This window comes from Pelodiscus sinensis, chromosome 9 (genome assembly GCF_049634645.1).
Source record: "Pelodiscus sinensis isolate JC-2024 chromosome 9, ASM4963464v1, whole genome shotgun sequence".
Classification (NCBI taxonomy): Eukaryota; Metazoa; Chordata; order Testudines; family Trionychidae; genus Pelodiscus; species Pelodiscus sinensis.
In genome coordinates, this window is record NC_134719.1 from 58,481,644 (window position 1) to 58,502,190 (window position 20,547).

The 20,547-nt window shown below is 53.0% G+C and overlaps 1 protein-coding gene across 1 annotated transcript in view; it reads right to left on the minus strand.

Moving 5' to 3' along the window:
• Positions 1–20,547, minus strand: part of CACNA1E (calcium voltage-gated channel subunit alpha1 E) — a 264,347-nt gene that overhangs the window by 162,320 nt on the left and 81,480 nt on the right. Inside the window, exon 6 of the mRNA XM_075936805.1 lies at positions 2,490–2,593. Coding sequence (XP_075792920.1) covers positions 2,490–2,593 — 104 coding nt within the window. The remainder of the gene's footprint in view (positions 1–2,489; positions 2,594–20,547) is intronic.

Genomic DNA, 20,547 nt, shown 5'->3' on the forward strand with positions numbered 1-20,547 from the left:
ACCAGGCAAAGCCCAGAGTGAATAAACTTTTGCCAAGCAGGCTTTGCACATCGCCTCCTCCCATCTGCCACGTCGATAAACGCCCAGCGTCCGTTTCCAGGGTTTTGATCAATTTCTTCTCTCTAGGGGCACGTTCTGGAATTTCCACTGCGCTCTACAGATTTCTGCGCCAGGAGCAAGGGTAGAATGGGCAATAGAACCACAACAGTGAGGACGAGGGAGACGAGCTTTGCCCGTAGAGGAGGAGCATGAGCTAGTGATAGGACAATGGATTCGGGATGGGTTCTACTCCTGGCAGCGCCATGGGCCTGCTGCGTGACCACAGGCAAGTCATGTCACCTGCCTTTGCCTCAGTTTGCCCTCCAGCCCAGGACTGTCTTGTTAATTGAGACTGAAAACGCTCCCTGGCAGGGATCGTCTCTTGCTTTGTGTGGTGCAGCAAGCACAACGGAGCCCTGATTCCAGTTGGGGCTGCTAGAAGCTGCTCTATAAAAACAGCCACTGCCTGTCCAGATTTGTCTGCCGAGTGGGAACCGCAAAGTACGCCGGTAGCACCACATTTCAACATCTCACCGCAAGAGATGGAAAATCCCAGCCAAGCCCCCCCTGCAGACACACGCTGGCATGCCACATTTTGTGACCGGAAAAACCGCATGGCCAGCCACCAGTGTCCATGCACAGAATCTGGCTTGTGCCTCCAAGTGCACACACACATTTGCGCCCACACAACAGGGCACGTTGCATCCTGGTGGCTCCCCTGTTGTGTGCGGCTTTTGACTGCTGCCCTCTCAACATCCCTCCCGGAACGCCCTTTGGATAGCAATGGAGAAAAGCCAGAGGGAATGCAAAGTGTTGCCCTGAGGGCTTTGTAGGAGGGGAGGTTGGTAAGAGTTTTCCCCACTGGTCCGCTGCTCCTTGATGGGGCTGGAGCAGCCCCGGCAGCTGTGCCAGGAGCCCGGAAGGATGTGAGCCAATTGCAACTGGGCGTGTTCTCCACTCCCAGCTCTCTCACTGCTTGTAACAGATGCAGTCTTGTCTGTGTGCCCCTTAGTGGCTGAAGGGGTTTGGGGGGGACCCAGGCCCGCCCATTCCTCTGGGTCCTGGCCCAGGGACCCTATAGGTAGCAGTTACCTGCCCAGTTTCAGAGTCCACAGTTCTGGTCATGTCCCTGGGCCACTCTCCTGGGATGCCATCTCATCCTAGCCCTTCTCTAGGGCCTAGTTGCAAGTTCCCCTTGTCCAGGGTTCCTCAGAGTAGCTGCCGGCTGGCTAGCCCTGTGCCAAAGTGTCTAGCTCTGCTTAGCTGCAAGGGCCCAGTGCCCACTCAGAGCTGTGCAAGGTGCTGGTGTTCCCAGGGGCCTGCCTGGGTCAAGCTCCAGGTTGGAACTGCCTAGCCTTCACTAGCAGCCCCTTATATAGTAGCCTGCCGTACTTTGATTGGCTACAAAGTAAGCTGCCTCTCTACCCTGCTCGGAGGACTTCTCCACTGCCCTGCTTCTGGCCAGGGTGCTGAAAGGCTCTGTCTGCCCCATCACACTGCTCCTCGCTCCTGACCTGTTCTCCCAGCTCAGGGCTCTTCTGAGCAGAGGCCTCAAGGGCCACATTGCTGTCACATTCAAGCGGATTTTATCCCTGGGAAAAGTGCCAGACCAAGAGGGGACAGATGAGGGGCACAGACAAATCTCTCCCACCGCTGCTCTGCGACTGTGCCACCACTCCGCTCCCGGCCGCTCCCTCGAGGCTGTCCACCAGAGAACCCCTCGCGGTGACATGGCCTCTGGACACATGAAACTAGGCCAGGACCATCTTACACAGACCGGCTCTGAGCTAGAAACTGAAACCACCCAGGGGCCCAGAGTGGAAGGTGTCGCATCCCTGCGACCGTAAAGCCAGACCCGTGAGGTTTCTCTTCAGAAGGGAGACTCCTGCTGTCCTAGCCCCCACTGATGAATGAGCTGTACGTCCATGGCACAGAAGGGATCCCTACACCTCCCTCTGACAGGCGGGCAGCAGAGCCAAACCTGTGCAGGTCTGCGACCCTGGTGTGGGGAGCCATGAGGACCACGCTGCTGCCGCAGGTGAGTGCCGATCACGCGCGCTCTAATGCCATCACTACCCCAGCATCCCCTCAGGGGTGATTTTTTGGAAAGGGCAGGGGGTCAGCTTCAGCATTTGCCCCAGGCCCCCAAACACCTCTGTGTGGCCCTGATCTGAAAGGTGGGCCCCAAATCTCTGCACACTGAGTTTACCCCTCTCCCTTCCATGGGGCCAAAGGCCCCTCTCCTGTGGAAATCTGGGTGAGGGAGCACTTCTCCCTGCTGGAGAACATGGCAGGGGAAGTCACAGTCTGGCGAAAGTCCCGGGGCATGTTGCCATTGACTGTCATAAGGCCCAGAATTCGCCCTCTGTCTCCAGTGGTGGCCTGCGTGTTCCCCATGCCCGAGGGACACCCCAGAGTCATGAGCGCTGTCAGAGAGCAGGACAACTTACTGGGAATGCCTGAGACGAGCTTCAGAGGCCTGAGCACACGCACCGCCCTCAGGGTCCGCAGGTCCACATGGGTGTTGAAGTGCGTTCCAGCCGTGGCCAGGATGCTGAGGCCAGACAAGGAGAAAGCAGAGTTATCGCCACGGAGACCTGGCCATGCAAACACGAGAGGCAGGTGCCGTGGCCGGACTCACCTGACCCACACGCGAGTCAGCACCAACTGCGGGGCTCTAAACTTAGCAGGGGTCACGGAGAGGTAAAGGCCACAATTAAAACACACACACTGGTGCCACCGTCCCCGCATCGCGCCAGAATGGGGAGTCACGTTAGCCACCAGCCCCGCTCCCCTGGGATGGCCAGTCAGCCACTCAGCTTCTCACTTAGAGGGGGTGGCTCGGGAATGGGGTGGGGACGTTACACCAACTTTGTGTCTCCCTGATTCTGCAGTGGCTGAGCATCAGTCGGACCCCAAAGTACAACTCAGAGCAGCCTCGAGGCTGCCTTGCATTTTGCTTCCTATAACAGCCCCACAATGTCACTCAGAGAGACCAGAGATCGTCCCGACATGGCAGCCCTCAGGGCACATCCCTGCACCGAGAGGAGAGGTGGCCCTGCAGCTCCCAGCATGGCACCCCAATTCAGTCCGTGTTTTCACTGGCAGATCAGTCCCGGGAAGCTGCTGGTGCAAGGAGCAAGCCCTCGATCAGAGCCAGGAGTCATGCGCCGTCTCTGAGTGCCAGGGGACCCACGCCCCAGTGGGCAACATGGGCCTGATTCACTGCTGCTTTTCCACCCTGGCAGCTGTTTACATGTGTGCCACATGTGTGCCAAATACCCCCTGACTGGACGGGTCACGCCTGACACCCCCTTTGCACAGGGGATTGTGGGGTGTGGCGCTGGAGAGCCAGGCCCCGCCACTGGCGCCCAGCTGCCTGAACCATTAGCAACTCGATGCAATTAGGCCCTGGGGTTGCTGATTGCAGGGACGGTGCTCTTCAGAGCTGCGCTTTGCTTTCTTGGGACCCGTTTCATCGCTCTCCAGGGAGCTATCAGTCTGGAGCAGAGACAGCAATCCCAAGATCAGAGTCTGGCCCGGGTGGCTAGTGACACATCTCAGGATTAATGCGCCGCAGGCTCAAGGGACCAGGCTCCCTACAAGTGGCAGTGCCCGAGCGACAGGCCATGGGTGGGGACGAACCTTAAGAATGAAAATGCAACCGGCAATGAGGGTGGGCAGGGGAGCCATGACTGGGACAGGTGGCGGGAACTCCCCCGGGAGCAACCCACCCAAGGCTCCAGCACAAGAGCAGCGTCGGAGAGCAAGGACTGCCCAGCCTGGCTCCGGCTGGGCGAGCGAGGACCGGGAGGGCAGAGCGGGGGTCCCGGCACAGCTCCCAAAGCTGCTCAGAGGGTGTCTGAGAAGCAGGAGGGAGAAAAGCAGGGCCGACGGGCCAAGAACGGGGCAGGAGGAGGCAGCGACCTGGGAGCGGTGTGAAGCAACCCGAAACCCAAGCAAAACTGGGTCATTGTTCCACTAATTCACCTAATTACAGGCCAGAGCAGCTCAGTGCTGGGTCCCCTGTGTGCTGCACAATTAGCAATCTCCCCCCACCCAGGTATGGTAGGTACAGTCCTACCCCCTCCGGAAACAGGAGTTCAGTTTCCTAGGATACAGGGACAGGAGCCGCCTAGCAGCATCGGAACAGCTCCTTGCATCTTGTCCCCCTTTCTGGTGCGCACACTGCGCTGGGGAGGGGTGACATGACGAGCACCCGGAGACAAACCTGAGCCCAGAATCTGCTTAATCTGGCCAGCGGCTGGAGCTGAGGTTCTGGCCCCACCAACACGTGCCCAGGCCATCTAACCCCCTCAGGACCATGGTGTGAGCCACAGGTTCCTCCCATGCACGTGGCTGCTTAGAGCATCCCCTTCCACCCCACACCCAACATCCAGCTTCAGCAGCTCCAGCAGGAGCCAAACATGCAGCCCCAGGACAGAGACGGCGACAGCTGCCCCTTCAGCGGCCATGACTAGTCCTTCCCCTCCAAACACACCCCCGGGAAGGAATTGGAGAAACCAGGTGAAAGGAGAAGGGGGTGGGACCCAGAGAGTCCTCGGGAGGGGTCACAGGAGAGAAATGGGAGGACAGGCCTCCGCATAGCAGAGGGCAGGGCTCAACTCCAGGGCTGTGAGGAATCTCTGGGAACAGCAGCCGGGGATCAGGTGCCAGGCCTTGCTGCAGAACAGGAATGGCGAGTGGGGGAAAGAGGGAGGAAGGTGGGAACTGAAGAATGGGGGCCCAAGGGGATGAATGGAAATCAGAGTGGGGAGCAAGCAGGAGATGGGAGGGAAAGGAGAGAGCAAAGGGATTAAGGAAGGAGCCACCAAGAAACTTCAGCTCCCCACGTTAGACTTGTCCCTCCCTGCATCTACCCTACAAAGGAACCCTCTGTGCCCAAACCCATCCTGCAGCTGCTCCCAGACGTCTCTGCTCGCAGCCCCTCACCCCAGCCAGCCCCACCACACCCGACCAATGCAGCGACCTCACCATGCTCTGCCCGATCCTCCCCTCCAGCCGCCAACAGCCCCTTCCCTCCGACTTCCCCGCTGTGCCCCATCCATGGAGCCTCTCCTGCTGCTGCCGTCTCCCATCCTGCCACCTCGCTCCCCACCCTGCCAGCGAGGCTCTGCAGCAAAGGCATACGGAGGCCATCTTCCAAACCCCAAGGCGGATTCTAATGCGACGGCTTCCAGAAAACCTCGATCACAACAAACGAGAGACTGGAAAACATCCGGTCTAGACTGCTCAGAGAAGGGAGCTGGAACAAAGCCAGGGAGGTGGCAAAGATCCAGGCCGCTTCTGAGGAGGCCTGCATGTGTGTGTTTAATGGGACTTGCTTCCCAACCTCCCACGGGCCTAGCAGTGGCGTGCTGCATTATGCCAGGGCCTGGACCCAGCAGAGATGTGGCCAGCTGTTGCATATTGGGTGGTTATGGGCTCCCTTCTTCCTCTGGGGGATGAGGTGCGAGTCCTTGCTTGAAGCCCAGCGAGCTAAGAGTTGCTTGGACAGGATAGCGGCTTTTAAGTATCTAGAAGGGTGTTACAAGGAGGAGGGAGAAAATTGTTCTCCTTGGCCTGAGGACAAGACAAGAAGCAATGGGCTTAAACTGCAGCAAGGGAGGTTTAGGTTGGACATTAGGAAAAACGTCCTGTCGGGTGGTTAAACTCTGGAATACATTGCCTAGGGAGGTTGTGGAATCTCCATCACTGGAGAGACTAAAGAGCAGGCTGGACCCTAGGGTGCCAAGCAGGGGAAGGCATTGCCTTCCCAAACCGCCAGCCTGGCTCTGCCCATTCTCTACCCCCAGAGTGCCTACTGTGCTCCAGAGCTGGGGCTGCATGCCCTCCTCCCTCCCCATGGTGCTGGGGGGGCAGCTTGGCTTCCATAGAGTGGAGCATGGGCAAAAGGGGCGGGGCTGGAGCTGGGACTGGAGGCTTGCCTCTCCCAGCCCTACCTGCACCCACTGTCCATGGTTGTCCCATGGACTACACTCAGGCACATGTGTGAATGCCCTCCTGAACGAGGACTTTGGCTAAGTCAAGGGTCCCTAGAAGCCCAGGAGGGCTGCAAAGTCAGCCTGCAGTATCAGCCAGGGAGCAGGCAAAGAAGCTGAGATTTCTCCCCTTCCTTCGGACTGGTAAGTAGAGTCCAGGCAGGCAGGGCCAGCATCCCAGATCTCCTCCACAAGCAAATGCAGTGTTACCCTCTGGTCAACACAAGGTGCGATTTGGAGGTGTCCCAGCTCCCAGTTTGATGGGACAGGGATGGCCAAGAATCTTTCCTTCAGCTTCACATGCCCTCAAGTTCTGGGATCCAAATGTCTAAGCACCCCCCAACATGAATCCCCCAACTTTGATACAGTTTTACACTTAAGCTATTTAAACCGGAATCCTGGAGGACAAAGACCATGCTGAGGTGATGCCCACCTCTTAGCTGGACAACAGTTGTGTGATATACTTGCCGAGGAAGTCCTCAGTATGTTGGCAATTCCAGCTCTGCAGAATGCGACAGTGCATCTTGTCCGCAACGGGGGCTACCACGGGCACCTCACACCTGTCCTCCCTACGCCGACTGCCCACCAAATGCCAAAGCAAGTTCAAGGCCGTGGGTCGTATCTTCCAGGGACTCAGCTGTCTAGCCCCAGGGCCACCTGCCTTCTTGGGCACAGGGGCACCTTCCGCCACAAAGGTAAAGCTAGTCAGTGGAGGAAACAGTGTCCATGGTGATCAGTCTGACTGTGACAGGAACCTCCCCCTCCCCAGGGAAGGGGTATCACAAACCTCGCCACCTGGCGTGTGTGTGTGTGTGTGTGTGTGTGTGTGTGTGTGTGTGTGTGTGTGTGTGTGTGTGTGAGATGCAGTTCCCAAACAAGACTCTACTTTAGACACTGGGCACGGATGAGAGAACAAACACATGAACGAGGTTAGTTATGTCGCCTAATACGCTATGGGAAGGCACTCAGACACTACAATGACGAGTGCAGTAAAAGAACCTCTATAGAATACTTTTGACGCAAGGCCACCAATTAACTGCCATTTATTTGAAGGGTCAGGGACCTTTTAATGAGCCTTCTCTGAGGAAACCGTGTATTGGGCTCTCCATTAGTGATTAAGAGCAGGATTCTCTTATGACAATGTGAAATGCTCACTGCCCCCACTTAAGGACGTGGGGCCCATGGATCATTTCCGATCAGGCTTGCCCAGAAGACAAGCAAGACACCGGATGGGGCAAGCAGAAGACAGCTCTGAAATATGCTTGCAATCCAAAGGATGGCCCTGGGCAATTTTCCTTCCAGGGTCCGATTGTGCAGAAAGATGAGCTTGCATTCCGCACGCACAGAGTCAACACCCAAGGGAGTATGCAACTGGCCTCGCATGCACCTCTGGAGAAATTTCTAAATCATTTCTGAAGGCCGTCTCTAATCGTTAGTTGTGCGCTCAAGGGCTGTGTCTAGACTGGCAAGTTTTTCCGCAAAATCATGTGATTTTGCGGAAAAACTTGCCAGCTGTCTACACTGGCCGCTTGAATTTCTGGAAAAGCACTGACGATCTCATGTAAAATCATCAGTGCTTTTCCAGAAATACTGTGCTGCTCCCGTTTGGGCAAAAGTCTTTTTCCGAAAGACTTTTGCGCAAAAGGGCCAGTGGCGAAAATGGCAATCAGGGCTTTTTTGCGGAAAACCACGTCTAGATTGGCCACGGATGTTTTTCTGCAAAAAGTGCTTTTGCGGAAAAGCATCCTGCCAATCTAGACATGCTTTTCCGAAAATGCTTTTAACGGAGACCAGGACTGACGCAGAGAGCCCTGGAGTTGTTACCACCAGAGGAGCTGGTATTTAGAACATTTTGCAAGGAGATGAGGAATGGTGACCATTAACCCAGGGGCTGTTCCAAGCATGAAGGAGACATTACATCCAAAGGCACCTCTCAATCTGCCACACCTGAGGTGGGATGCAACATGTGGCAACAACCCAAATAATGGTAGGAAATAAAAATCATTCAAGGGATTTCAAAGGCTGCAGGATTCTTCTCTGGGTATAAATAATTCTTTCTAGATCCTCCAGGCCATGGCTCATTGTTTCTGGCACAAATATTAGAAATGAAAGGGAGTAGATGCCACCGTGTACAGAATGCAGGAGCTTTGGGACTGACGTGAATGCCCTCCCTCAGAATAAGAGGTATGGATACTAAATTAGGCAAAAGTTACACAAACCAGTCCTCCCCTCCCACATACAAGCATACTTGAATTTTGCATCTCTGGCTCGTCTCCACTCATTGAGCATAGACGTCCCTTTAGTTCCCTTTGTAAAGGGTTAAGAAAACATTCACTGATGTCTCAATAAATTGCTAGTCAAGACTAGAATATAACACACCGTTAACGCCGTCTACTGAATTGTGTGTAGCCATCAAACATGCACACGAGTCAGGTGGATGTATAACAGGTACAATTTTCATAAGCATCCCAGAACCAAAGCATTGTCCTATCGCCAGGGTGGACTAGACCCGATGTCCCCTGCTGGAGGCTTTGCCGCACCCTGTCCCAAGGGGAAGAGCAGAAGATAGGTCCTCCAAACAGAACAGAGTGGCTGCTTCTGCTGCGGCCAATCAGGGCCCAGAAGACTGATATAAAAGAAGCTGCTGAGCAAGGCCTGGCAGTTTCTCACTGGAGCTTGACCCAGCCAGATCTAAGGACTGACTGGGAAGACAGCAGCACCTCGGACAGCTCCAAGTGCCAGCCAAACTTTAGAGTTGGTGGAGACCCAGGTCCAGCGACTGGAGACTAGCCACAACCGACTACAAAACTTGGAGATGTGCCCTCGGCCATAAAGGGGTGCTCCCGAGAGGCTGAGCCCCTCACAATCCTAATGGCACCTACCAATCAGATGTTTTCGACAATCTCACTGGGCACCTATTGGCATCTTTAGGACTAAAAAGCTTTAAAATTACAGTCCTAAGACTTAGGCATCTATGAAAATGTTTACCCAACATCTATTCATCATGTACAAGACTTTTTAAAGCAACTTCTAATTGGAACCTTATTATACAGTGTGACCCATATTTGCATGTGTATGTGATTGTGATTTACAAAAAAGAATCTCATCTGTATGACATTTTGTTCTCCATTTCCCTCAAATCAAATTCCTCAAGGAAAGATCTGAATCTGAAATCATTTGGGAAAGATCCTTTTGGGGATCTTTTTTCTTATTTCCTTTTCTCCGTGCTAAGCAGCTGCAATGTTACAAGGACAATTTAAAGAGCTCAAGCAATTGTACCAAACCTGCCAGAATGTAATAAGGAACAAATCTGAGTATAGTAAAACATGGAAACCTGGTTACGGCAAGATAGAAAACAAGCTAGAACTAAGCTGCACACAGAATATCAATCTGTGTGTTTCGAGAGAGAAACCAACCACTCGCTGCCTGGGTTTAGGAAGGAATTTGCCTTTCCTACTCTCCCACGGACATGTTGTTGCATAACTTTTCCTTATAGAGTCCCTTGCTTATTTTTCTGAAGAATCTCTAGTGCCGGTCATTATTAGAGAGAGATACTGGTGTAGACAGACCATAGATCTGATCCAGTCTGGCAATTCCTATATCCAAAGGACAATTTAAATTCCATCTAATAAACACACGTCTATCCAAGGCTAACCCACTAAGAAGTAACCCTTATTTATAGACAGAGATCCAAACTAAAATTATATCTCACAGTCCAAGTTATCTGAAAAGGCTGCCAGATTGGTCTATAAAAATCACAATGATCTCATGCTTTTCATCATACATAGTGAAAAGAGAGAGCGAAGGCGTTTTATAGGTCATGCAGGCAAAGGGTTGGTTTTAACTCCTTCCTAAGGAAAGGGAAAAAAGATTGCGGGTGAGAAAAGAGCAGAGGGGATCTATCTGCATCATGCAAATGAGGGCAGAGGCAGGAGGGGATGGATGGGCTAATGAGTAAAATGCAGCTGATTAGGGAGCAATCACAGGAAGAAAAAACACACCGTTGGCAAACTGGATATTTTGTGTATGCAACAGAGTGATTATTTCTGTACAGCGTCCCCGTTTAATTAGAAAGCTCCACTCTCATGTGGCCTTGGACATTCTGTGGCCCGGACTCCGACCACTCTCCACCCGTGTAAATCCACCAGGTCAGAACCCACCCACAGCAAACTGGCAGCGCTCTAGAGAAGTCAATGGAGCGACACTGCTTCACATCCTCTGAGGGGCTGGCCCGAATGATTTCGGTGCTTTACTCCTGATCTATCCCAGCCAGGGATGGATTCATGCAGGGGCTTTAGGGGCTGCAGTGGGCTGCAGTTCTGCCTCAGTGAGGAGAAGCGGCTCTGCAGGCTGCGGTTCCCTTTACTGCCCCAGGCTGGAATCGCATGAGCTGCTGCAAGTAGCACTCGCCTGCAGGTTCCACTCCTGCTGCTCCCATTGGCCAGGAAAGGCAGCCAATGGGAGCAGCAGGGGGGCCGTGCCTGCAAGCGCAAGGCCACAGAAAGCAATATGTTCCCTCCTGGGAGCTGTATCAGACCCTCCACCTCCGGCCCAGACCCTACACCCGCACCCCCACCCTGCTCCTGCAACCTGCCTCATTCCCAAAACCTGCACCCCCACCCCCCAGACTGCTCCTGCACCCTCCCTCCCTCCCAGATACCTCCACTCCTACCTCACTCCTACACTCTCCTCCTGCCCAGACCCCGCACCCCCACCCTGCTCCTGCAATCTGCCTCATTCCCAAAACCTGCACCCCCACCCCCCAGACCGCTCCTGCACCTTGTCTCTTGACCCTGCACCTTCACTGCCATCCTACTCCCTGGCAGCCCCCTCCCCTGCGCTGAACTCCCCATTTTGGCCCCACCCTAGAGCCAAGGAGGCCCCACCAAATCTATTAGCCCTGGGTCCCCAGATGAATCAATCCAACCCTGATCCTTGTGTGAGGCAGAAAAAAATGCCAGGCTCCTTCTGCTTCAGAACAAAACAGTATATACAAAGTTTCATTGCAACAAAGCTCTCAACCTACTGCAAATAAAGCTCTTCCCCTCTATACACTCATGCCCCATTCAAACTCCTGACTTGAGGAAAGCCTGAAAAAAGTCAGTGTCTCACAGGGGCTCTGAAGATCAACAAACATGGGTTGTGTCGAAGCAAGAAAATTGACTGGAGGCCTCACACAAGTTCTAGTCTGGCACAAACTGCATCTGCTTCAGTGGCCCCACATCCAAGTCTGGGTGTGTCTAGACTACAGGGTTTTTTCAAAAAGAAAATGGCCTTTTTTCGAAAACCTTACCCTCCATCTAGACTGCTGCTGCATTCTTTGGAAAGTAAATCGAAAGAACGTGGCAGTTTTTTTGACCATGGAAAACTTCATTTTACGAGGAAGAACAACTTTTTTCGAAAGTGCTCTTTCGAAAAAAGGCGTTATGTAATGCAAACTGTGCTTTTTCGAAAGAGAGCATCCAGATTGCCTGGGTGCTCTCTTTCAAAAAAGCGGCTTGTTTTTTCAAAAGTACCGGTTGTAGTTTAGACGCTCTTTTTCAAAAGAGGCTTGCAGTCTAGACGTAGCCTCTGTGAGGTTAGAAGCAGGATCTATGGCTACGTCTCTGCTTGATGTGCCAGAGATCACGCTTCTGGCATTCAATTTAGCAGGTCTAGTTAAGACTCGCTAAATGGAATGCTGAGAGTAGCACTGGTTGGTTCTCCTATCAGTCGCATTTGCCTCCGTCGACCTGCCACTATGAAGACGGTGCCATGCTCAGCTTAAGGTGTGTGGGCGCGCATGCACACACACACCCACACACCCACCCACCAACCCGCCCCATATACCTGGTACTCCACTGTCCTGCACTTTGAATAATTATTAACATCTATTCAAGCGAGGGCAAAATTCGACTTTGGTAGCGTTCCATACTCTGTTTGCTTTCATTTTGCACTGGCAGGAATGACTAACTCGGGGGCAGAGTGGCAGAGCGTCAGGCCATGCCTGTCCGGTTTTACTCATTACACCAGGGCTTTGTCTACACTGGCACTACTCTCAAATTTTTGGCGCTCTAGAGCGTGGAAAAACATCCCTCGGAACAACAAAAGTTGTGGCGACTGTTGGGATATGTAAAAAATTAATAGGGGCCTGAAATTGCTCTACATTAGTGGTTATGGGGTCAGCCACAGCATTACCCTTTAAACATGCTTTTTCCTTTTGTTTTTTGTAGTTTTGGAAGATAGATTAAGAGTCCAGTCAAAACCGGTATTATCCTTTCTGATGTATAAACATGTTCTTTCTCTTCGTTTTTGTAGCCTAAGAAACCAGATAAGTTTGAAGTTGCTTTATTTTGTTATGTCTCTTGCTTATCCTCATAGGCTCTGTATAACACATCTTCGGGGACAAATGCCTTGTCATCTCTGTAACCTGTTGATTTAGAATGTTTGTAGTATAGAAAAGTGTTAATTTAATTAGAAATTATGTGAATAGTAATTAGGGGTAGGTATAATTGTATTCGTTATTTGCTTATGAATATGCATTTTATGGGAGTTATCATTACTAACTAAGGTTTTAGGAAAAGTAGTGATAGACATGTGAATTAACATACTCAGATAGATAAAAGGGTATGACTAATGCCAATTTGTTACCACTCGGCCATTGTGTTGAATGTCTGAGGTAAACATGCATGGGCAGTAAAGCAGTTCCTTTTACCCCATCCACTCCTGGGTCGTTTGCATCTTCTCTAACAGTGACAATAAGCACCAGGGTGGACAGTGCGTAGATGAAGTTACCGTTCATTGATAGAGGTGGTTTATTGTGTCGCCGGGAGAGCTCTCTCCCCGCGAGAAAGAGCAAGCGCAGAGCGGGCCTTAAGATGGCACACCTGGAGCGACACAGCCATGGTGTTGTATGGCGCGCAATGTAAACCTAAATGAGTGATTCCCCCACCCATCTCCACTCTGCTTCCCTTCTCCTGATTGCAAAGGTAAGAAGGGCAGCATTCCTTTCATCCTTATCCTGCGATTAGGCAGAGGGGTTAGCCGGATAAATGGAAATGGACCTGCAAAGGCCTTCAGTGCAGGCACATGCCTTTAAACCAGGCAAACGACGGCCTCTGATGCAGGATGCATGAGGAGAGATACCTCCAAAGATATTCCTTGATTCGTTTCGCACACTGATATTTGCTACCATTTTCTTTTCAGATTATTATTTCTCAAACTATGGATACCCATGGAATGGTGAAATGCGTCCCAATGGGAGATAAAAGACCTTTCTTCTGAAGTAATTAGAAGTCCAAGAGCTATAAGACAACAGACACCACTCAATTCAACAGCGGGGCAAACCAGGGTTGTCCACTGACCAATGAGGAAACTAATATTTATAATTAAATTTCAAAGCCACTCATGGGCTACTCGGCCACTTTATTCTGTGAGGGAGGCTCCTTCACAATTACTAGAGCAGGTCAAATTATTCACGGCAAATAAATTAGCAGATTAATGGAGCCCTTTTTTTTTCCTGCTGGTGAGTCACACCCAGTTTCTGCAAATGGATCCATTATTATTACATGTTTGCCCAGTGCTTCAGACAAACCAATTTTAATTCAGGGAATGTTTGCAAACTGGTAATTTGGACTCTCCATTATATATGACTAGAAGACTTAGCCAGCGTTGCCTCAGTCCAGGGTTGGCCCAGGATAGCAGGGGCCGCACAGCCCACCTACTAACCACTCCCCGGGGCCAGCCGGGGGCAGAGGGAGGGGCGCATAGGCCATCTCTCAGCTTTTCCTTGGGGCATCAAGGGCCGTGCATGCTGTGCACCAGCTTTGTTCCATCCAGATCAATGGCTGCTGTCCAGGAGTGGCCTAAGGCAGCAGGGGCTGTATGCCATGGTAGCCCAGGGGCAGCCCAGGGCTGCAGGCCATGAGGCGACTGGCAGCTGCTCCTTGGGGCAGGTTGGCATGACAGGGGCTGTGCTGCCAGCTAGCAGCTGCTTCCCAGGGCTGGGGGGTTTGCTGCCCCCTTGTGGTTATTCAGGAGTATAACAGTCCCTGCTCTCACACCCCTCCCTTTCCCTCTGATGAGAAACACTCACATTCCATGCACATCCCATTGTCCTGACACAATCCAACCCTGACCTTGTTTTAGCCAGGTGGGTGTTGCTCCCAGGCCCTACTTGGACTGACTGAAACATGTGACTGGGGAAAAGAAAATGATGATGAATAAGCAAACAAAATCCCACGCCCATGGAACTCCACAAAGAAAGATTAAGGGGGGTGGGAGGGATTGGGCATGGACACAGTAAACGACGTTCAGTATTCAAATGACTGTGGACAAACTGCTTACCCGCTCGCACAATTAAACAGAAGGGAAAAGTGAGCATCTGGAAATGACTGACATTTGTCTACGTTCCTACTCCTTTGCCCCAGGGATGCAATCCCTGCACATCGTCAAACTCCTGTTGAGCCACTCCTCAGCTCTGAAATGCCAATAACATTGTACCCCGGGACCTAGGGACTCCCCAGGTGTGTTTTATGTAGTCCTGAGATGATTTGATAACAGGCGCATTTCCCAGCCTGCTCTAAAATACAGTCCACACAGTGGGCCCACATCGTCAGCTGCTTTATATTAATGAATGACAGTGGAGCTACAACAATTTACACCAGCGGAGATCTAGCCTATTATGGAGCATCCAGGCTCACCTCTCCTCCTCCCCTTCCTGATGTTCAACTTCATTAGCTACGACAACACGATGTTCAGCCCAAGCCTGGGGTGGACAATCATTTTAGCTGGGGAGCCACTCCATGAATCTTCGCAAGCTGTCAAGGGCCACACGTTTCTAATTAATGAAATTACACCACCACTGATTGCAGGGCTGGGCAAGATACAGCCCGTGGGCTGGATTCGGCCCGGGATCCATATCTTGCCTAGCCCTGGCCCAAGCCTTGTCTTCAGGCATGACTAATGCTCCTCGGGTTCCTCCCTTGGGACTGGTCAGCCCACACCCTAGGCCCCCTGTACCTCAGATCCAAGATCGGGGTGGACAAAAGGCCATTCTCTCTTCCGATATACTATAAACAAGCCACACTCGCAGCAAGTTTCACTTTGCACCTCACAGAATTACCAGCCTATTTCCTGAGACTGCCACCCACATTAGCTTTGCTCCCTCTTAAGAGTCTCTCTGCTGTCCTGTAGCTAGCTACTGTCACCTCAACCAGCAGCAAAGTGCCCCGTCTTGTCACTGGCTTATTGCTGCAGAGCTGGCTTGAAAAGGCACCAGCTTCTGAGCAAACCTCTGCAAGCTGGGCTGGGGGGGGGGGGATGGGACGTATCCATCCCATACCCTATGGGCCAGGCCTCCTGCCCACAGCTACAATGTATCCCCTATACCCGTAAGCACCTGCAGTGTGGGGGTGCATCCCCACAGGGTGACAGCACCTCAGGCTAACTGCTAAGGTGGGCTTGTGCACTGCTTGGCGTGCCAGGGCAGAGTAATGCAAAGGTCCTGCAGCCAGCCAGGGTCCATTCACCTCCCTGCACACTTTAGAGCAGGCTGCTGCCAGTTTGCTGGCTAGGAATGGCTCTACCGGCCATTATGCTGGCAAGAGTCACCCAACGTGCAAGGTATTCAACCCCCCCACCCCCAGGAACCATTCAGACAGGAGTGAATGGGTTCAGTTGCCCCACCCAGGGGAGCTGACAGCCTCCGCAGGTCCCCAGAAGGAGCAGGGCAGGGGCAGCCAGACTTCCGCACCACCCGAAACACGGCGCACTCTCCCCCCCACCCCCAGCCCTTAGCACGGTCCAGAGCACAGGGTGCCCCAGCCACTCTAAGCCCTCAGAGACACCCAGAGCGTCCCGCACGAGGCTCCAGCGGCGATCGAAAGGGCCCAGAGCTCTGGCTGCTGCTGCAGTAGTGGAGTCTGGGAATCTCGGGCTCCTTTGAGTCACTGGGCCCAGGGGCAATTGGCCCTTTATCCCCACCCCTATCAGCGAGTCTGCACGCACCAATCCCAGGCACTTCTCTCCTCCGTACACCCAGAGCACTAAACATGGCTACAACTCTACTGACTGAACTGGCGGCTCCAGTAAAGGGCTTGTTTGAGTGGGGAGGGAGAGATTAACATTCGCTTGGTAATTCTTTTTCTTTAACCGTTCAACAGAAATGTCTCAAACCCCAAACTCTGAATTTTGTTGAAGTTCAGAACATAAGAACGGCCATACTCAGTCAGACCAAAGGTCCATCTAGGCCAGTACCCTGTCTGCCAACAGTGGCCAACACAAAGTGCCCCAGAGGGAGGGAACACAACAGGTAATCTTCACGTAATCCCTCCCCTGTCACCTATTTCCAGACAAACAGAGGCTAGGGACACCATTCCTACCCATCCTGGCTAATAGCCATTGATGGACCTAACCTCCAAGAATCTACCTAGCTCTTTTTTGAACCCTATTAAAGTCATGTGCTTCACAACATCCTCTGGCAAGGAGTTCCACAGGTTGACTGTTCACTGAGCAAAGAAAATCTTCATTTTGTTTGTTTTAAACCTGTTGTCTATTAATTTCATTTGGTGACCCCCTAGTTCTTATATCGTGGGAATATGTAAATAACTTTTCCTTATTCGCTTTTTCCACACCACTCACGATTTTATAGACTTCTATCATATCCCCCCTCAATCTCCTCTTTTCTAAGTTGAAAGGTCCTAGTCCTTTTAATCTCTCTTCAAATTTGGATCGAGCTTGGAGTTCCACAGACCATTCATCTGGGTGGGGACCAAACAGAGCACCCCCTGAGTTGCAGGGAAGTATGAGCCCAGGTCTGAGCCACACAGCTCCACATCATCCATCCACAAAAATAAACTACTCTCCTGCCGAAAGCTTTGAGTCTCTGTTCATGGAGCTTGTGATGTTGCAAATGTGTCAGCTGATCTCACCTTTTCTGAGAGAATTAAAAAAAACCTCTGTATTAACAAGCCTGCGTGAGCTGTGAAAAGGGCTGTGAATTTTGCACCTCCTAGCAGGACTTTTTACATGTGCCTCCTATCCTGGAAACTACAGGCAGACGAGTTCAAACATCTCATAGCTCTGCCCAGGAACAGGCCACAGCCATTTCAGCTCCGTCATGGAGAACCGGACCCTCAACTTCTCTCTGGGCTTAGTACTCTACCCGTCCCACTCTTGGTCCAGAACTAGCCGCTCTTTCCGAAAGGGGGATTCACGCTGCCTAAGGAGGGTTTCGATCGTTTCTAGCAGACAGGTCTCTGGAGAGACGGTGCAAATCAAGCCCAGCTTCCTGTAACCTGACGATTCTTTGTTAACAAACGGACAATGTTGGCTCAGCGTACCAATGGCAAAATGAGAGCGACACCCCAAGCGGGACCTGTCTGGTTGTGTCTATACTGGGGGCCGTACCATGGCAAACCCCTAATGCAGGGGTGGGCAATAGGGCCTCCGCGGGCCGGATCTGGCCCACCAAGTGGGTAGATCCAGCCTGTAGAGGCTCTGCTGTTCCCCTGCCCCCAGGCCAATTTGGAATTTTTTTATGTGGACCTGGGCCACACAGGAAGGGGCGGGGCATTGGGCATAAGGGGCAGAGCCAAGATATTTATGGGTTCCCCGCCCCCAGACAATGACTGGTCTGGGGGTGGGGGAGTGCACGAAGCCTTCTCCTCTCTGCCCTCGCCCTGCGTGCACCATGTGCTCCTGGCAGGGCAGGAGGAGGCTTCATGTGCTCCCCCGCCCCCAGGCCCTGATTGGCCTAGGGGCAGGGGAGCAAAAGTCTCCTCCCACGCCAGGGGCATGGGCACCTTGGGAGAACGTGGGGGGGGGGGGCAAAGGCACTCCCTCTTCCCCAGGCCAATTATTGTCTGGGGGCGGGGAACCCGTAAAGATCTTGGCTCCGCCCCTTCTGCTCGATGCCCCGCCCCTTCCTGTGCGGCCCAGGTCCACATCAAAAAATTCCAAAATGGCCCACGGCAAAACATTATTCCCTGCCCTAGTGTGTCAGAATAAGCCATGATTTGCGCTGATGCGGCTTCCTGAGGCCTCCCCGCAGTGCAAATAGCAGCATTGCCCAGCTACGCTACACAGATAGGCCACTCGCAGTGTCATTCCTACATGTGAAACCTTCATGCCCCTGCGAGATGCACTCAAGCCGACTCACGGCCAGTGTAGACACCGGTCGACAGAAGAAATCCAGCCACCGCCTGTGGGAGGGGCAGATGTATCACCACGACGGAAGAACAGCCACTGTAATGGCTCCAGTGTAGACGTAGCCGAGGGGCTCTGGAGGGCTGCTACACTGACTGTTGGCCAGTGATGGCTGAAGGCAGACCAAACGGCAGTGTAGACAACATCTCAGCAGAAATGCAGGAGACTGAGTTATCCTCTCGGCCCTGAAGCTGCCAGGACAAGCCACAAGAGAACAGCCTGAGCTGGCCCAGGGGTTCTGAGCGTGGCAAAGAATGAAATCAAGTCTCAGACCCACCCCCAGCCCCCCAAGGACACTAGGGGCTGGGGTGGGAGAGCAGGGCTGAATAATCCCTAATGCTCTGCCCCTGAGAATGCAGGGAAGGGTCACAGTTGATGGGGCAGACCCTGGTCTCGTTCTTTTAAGGCCGGTCGCTTTCTTGCTATCCCCTCCCGCAAGCACGTCGGGTCCCACGAGGCGACCTCCCTCTCCTCTCTGCCACCATTGTGAAAACACCCAGAGCGCCAGCCAGTGAGGGGGGCGCTACCCCCCAGAATCACACCCGGTGGAGGGCCAGTCTGATACCGATTGGTGCAAAAGCCCCCCCCTCGCAGGCACGCCGCTAGGCTCCCAAAGCCAGTCAGCCCTTGCCTGCACGTCACCGCAGGGCTAATTAAGAGGGATGCGGCTGACCGCACTGTCGCGTGGGCAGTGTTAGCCAAACAAATGGTCCTGTGGACTCTTAAAACCTAATTGCGAGGGAGACTGGAGCCTGGCCTCAGCACAAGCCGCACAGTCGTCAGCCAGCGGCAGAAACACAGGCCCTCTGCTCCCACGGCCGTCGCTCCCAGCCAGCTCTGCCAATGAGGCCTAAGGGCGCTGGTGGGGGGGCTGGGATCCATTCAGCCAAGCCTTCCACTCTACAGATGGAAACCACTTGCAGACAGGAGGCGCGGTGGCCCCCCGGCACCCTAGTGCCAGCACCTCTGGACTGAGACAGGCCCAAATCACAATGTCGAGATCGCGAGCCAAAGGGGAATTTTGCTGGGACGTTCTGGCCTGGCTCCAGCTCTTACACTGAGCCGAAGGCGAGCAATACATACTCAGCGGGCAGAAGCCTGTAGTCACACGTGGAAATGGAAGTCAGAGAACAGGGACAGAAGAAGGTTTTACTCCTTCCCTGATGGCATGACGTGAGGGCTTTGCTTCCTGCTCAGCCCCCCGGGAGCCCTAGGGCTTCTGCCACATAGGAACTCAGGGCTCAGCCCCACCTCAGCCATCACAGAGGACCTGACCTGGGCCGTGCTCGTTTGGAGGGCAGAGGCATGCGATTTTCTATAGGGTGTGGTGGGTCCGTGAAGGAAGGGGGTGGTGTCACATTACCGAATTGGAGGGAAGCAGCCAGATCGCTGCTGCACCCCTAGGTGGGGGTGTTGGCCCCAGAAATCTGTATGAAAGGGAGCCATGTGGGGTATTGAATGGGAGCTTGTTGTTTTCTGATCCTGTGTACACTGTTTATGTGAGTATATAATGTCTGTGTGTGTAGATCTGTAATCTGTGTGGAAACTGAAGATTTCCCTGCATGTGGTTAAGCATTGGCCAGGGCCGAGCCTGTGGAGCCTGTGGACATGCTAATTACCTGTGGGACAATGGTTCTCAGCTCAGCACTTCATCCCAGAGGCAACACTGCAGGGATTGAAGAGCCCGGAAGACCTGTGAACCCATCCTGATCGTAGGATGTGCAATAAGAACTTTTAAACCAGCAGCTGCAACACCTCTGCTAGAGCCTGAATCGAGAACTGGGAGATTCGGTGCATGTAACGTACTGTACTTTAATAACCTTACTCTCAGGCTTTTCTTTCTTGTAATAATAAACCTTTAGATATAGATTCTAAAGGATTGGCCCAGCGTGATTTGTGGGTAAGGTCCAGAGGGTAAATTGACCAGGGATCTGTGGCTGGTTTCTTGGAACCAGACAGAACTTGTTCGGGGTAGGTGGGATTGGGTGCTAGGACCCCCCACCTGTGTATAGGCCCGGGGCCATCTGGGGCACGGATATTGCTGGGGTGTTGGAGGGGTTTTGCTCGGGAGGCTTCAGGCAGGCTGCTGAAGCGCTCTGTGAGACTGGTTTGTGGCCTGTTTGGAGAGGTCGCCAGTCAGGGGGACTGTAAGGAGCCCCGGATTTGAGCAATTCGCCCTGAGCGGACGCCCTCAGCTGTGCCCAGACACGGCCCGGTCCGTCACAGGTGGGTAACCCAGAAGACAAGGGCTGCTGATGAGAGACAGGGATTCATTTCTGACCAGCACACGCATTGGGAAACGCCGCCTGAGGTGACCCGT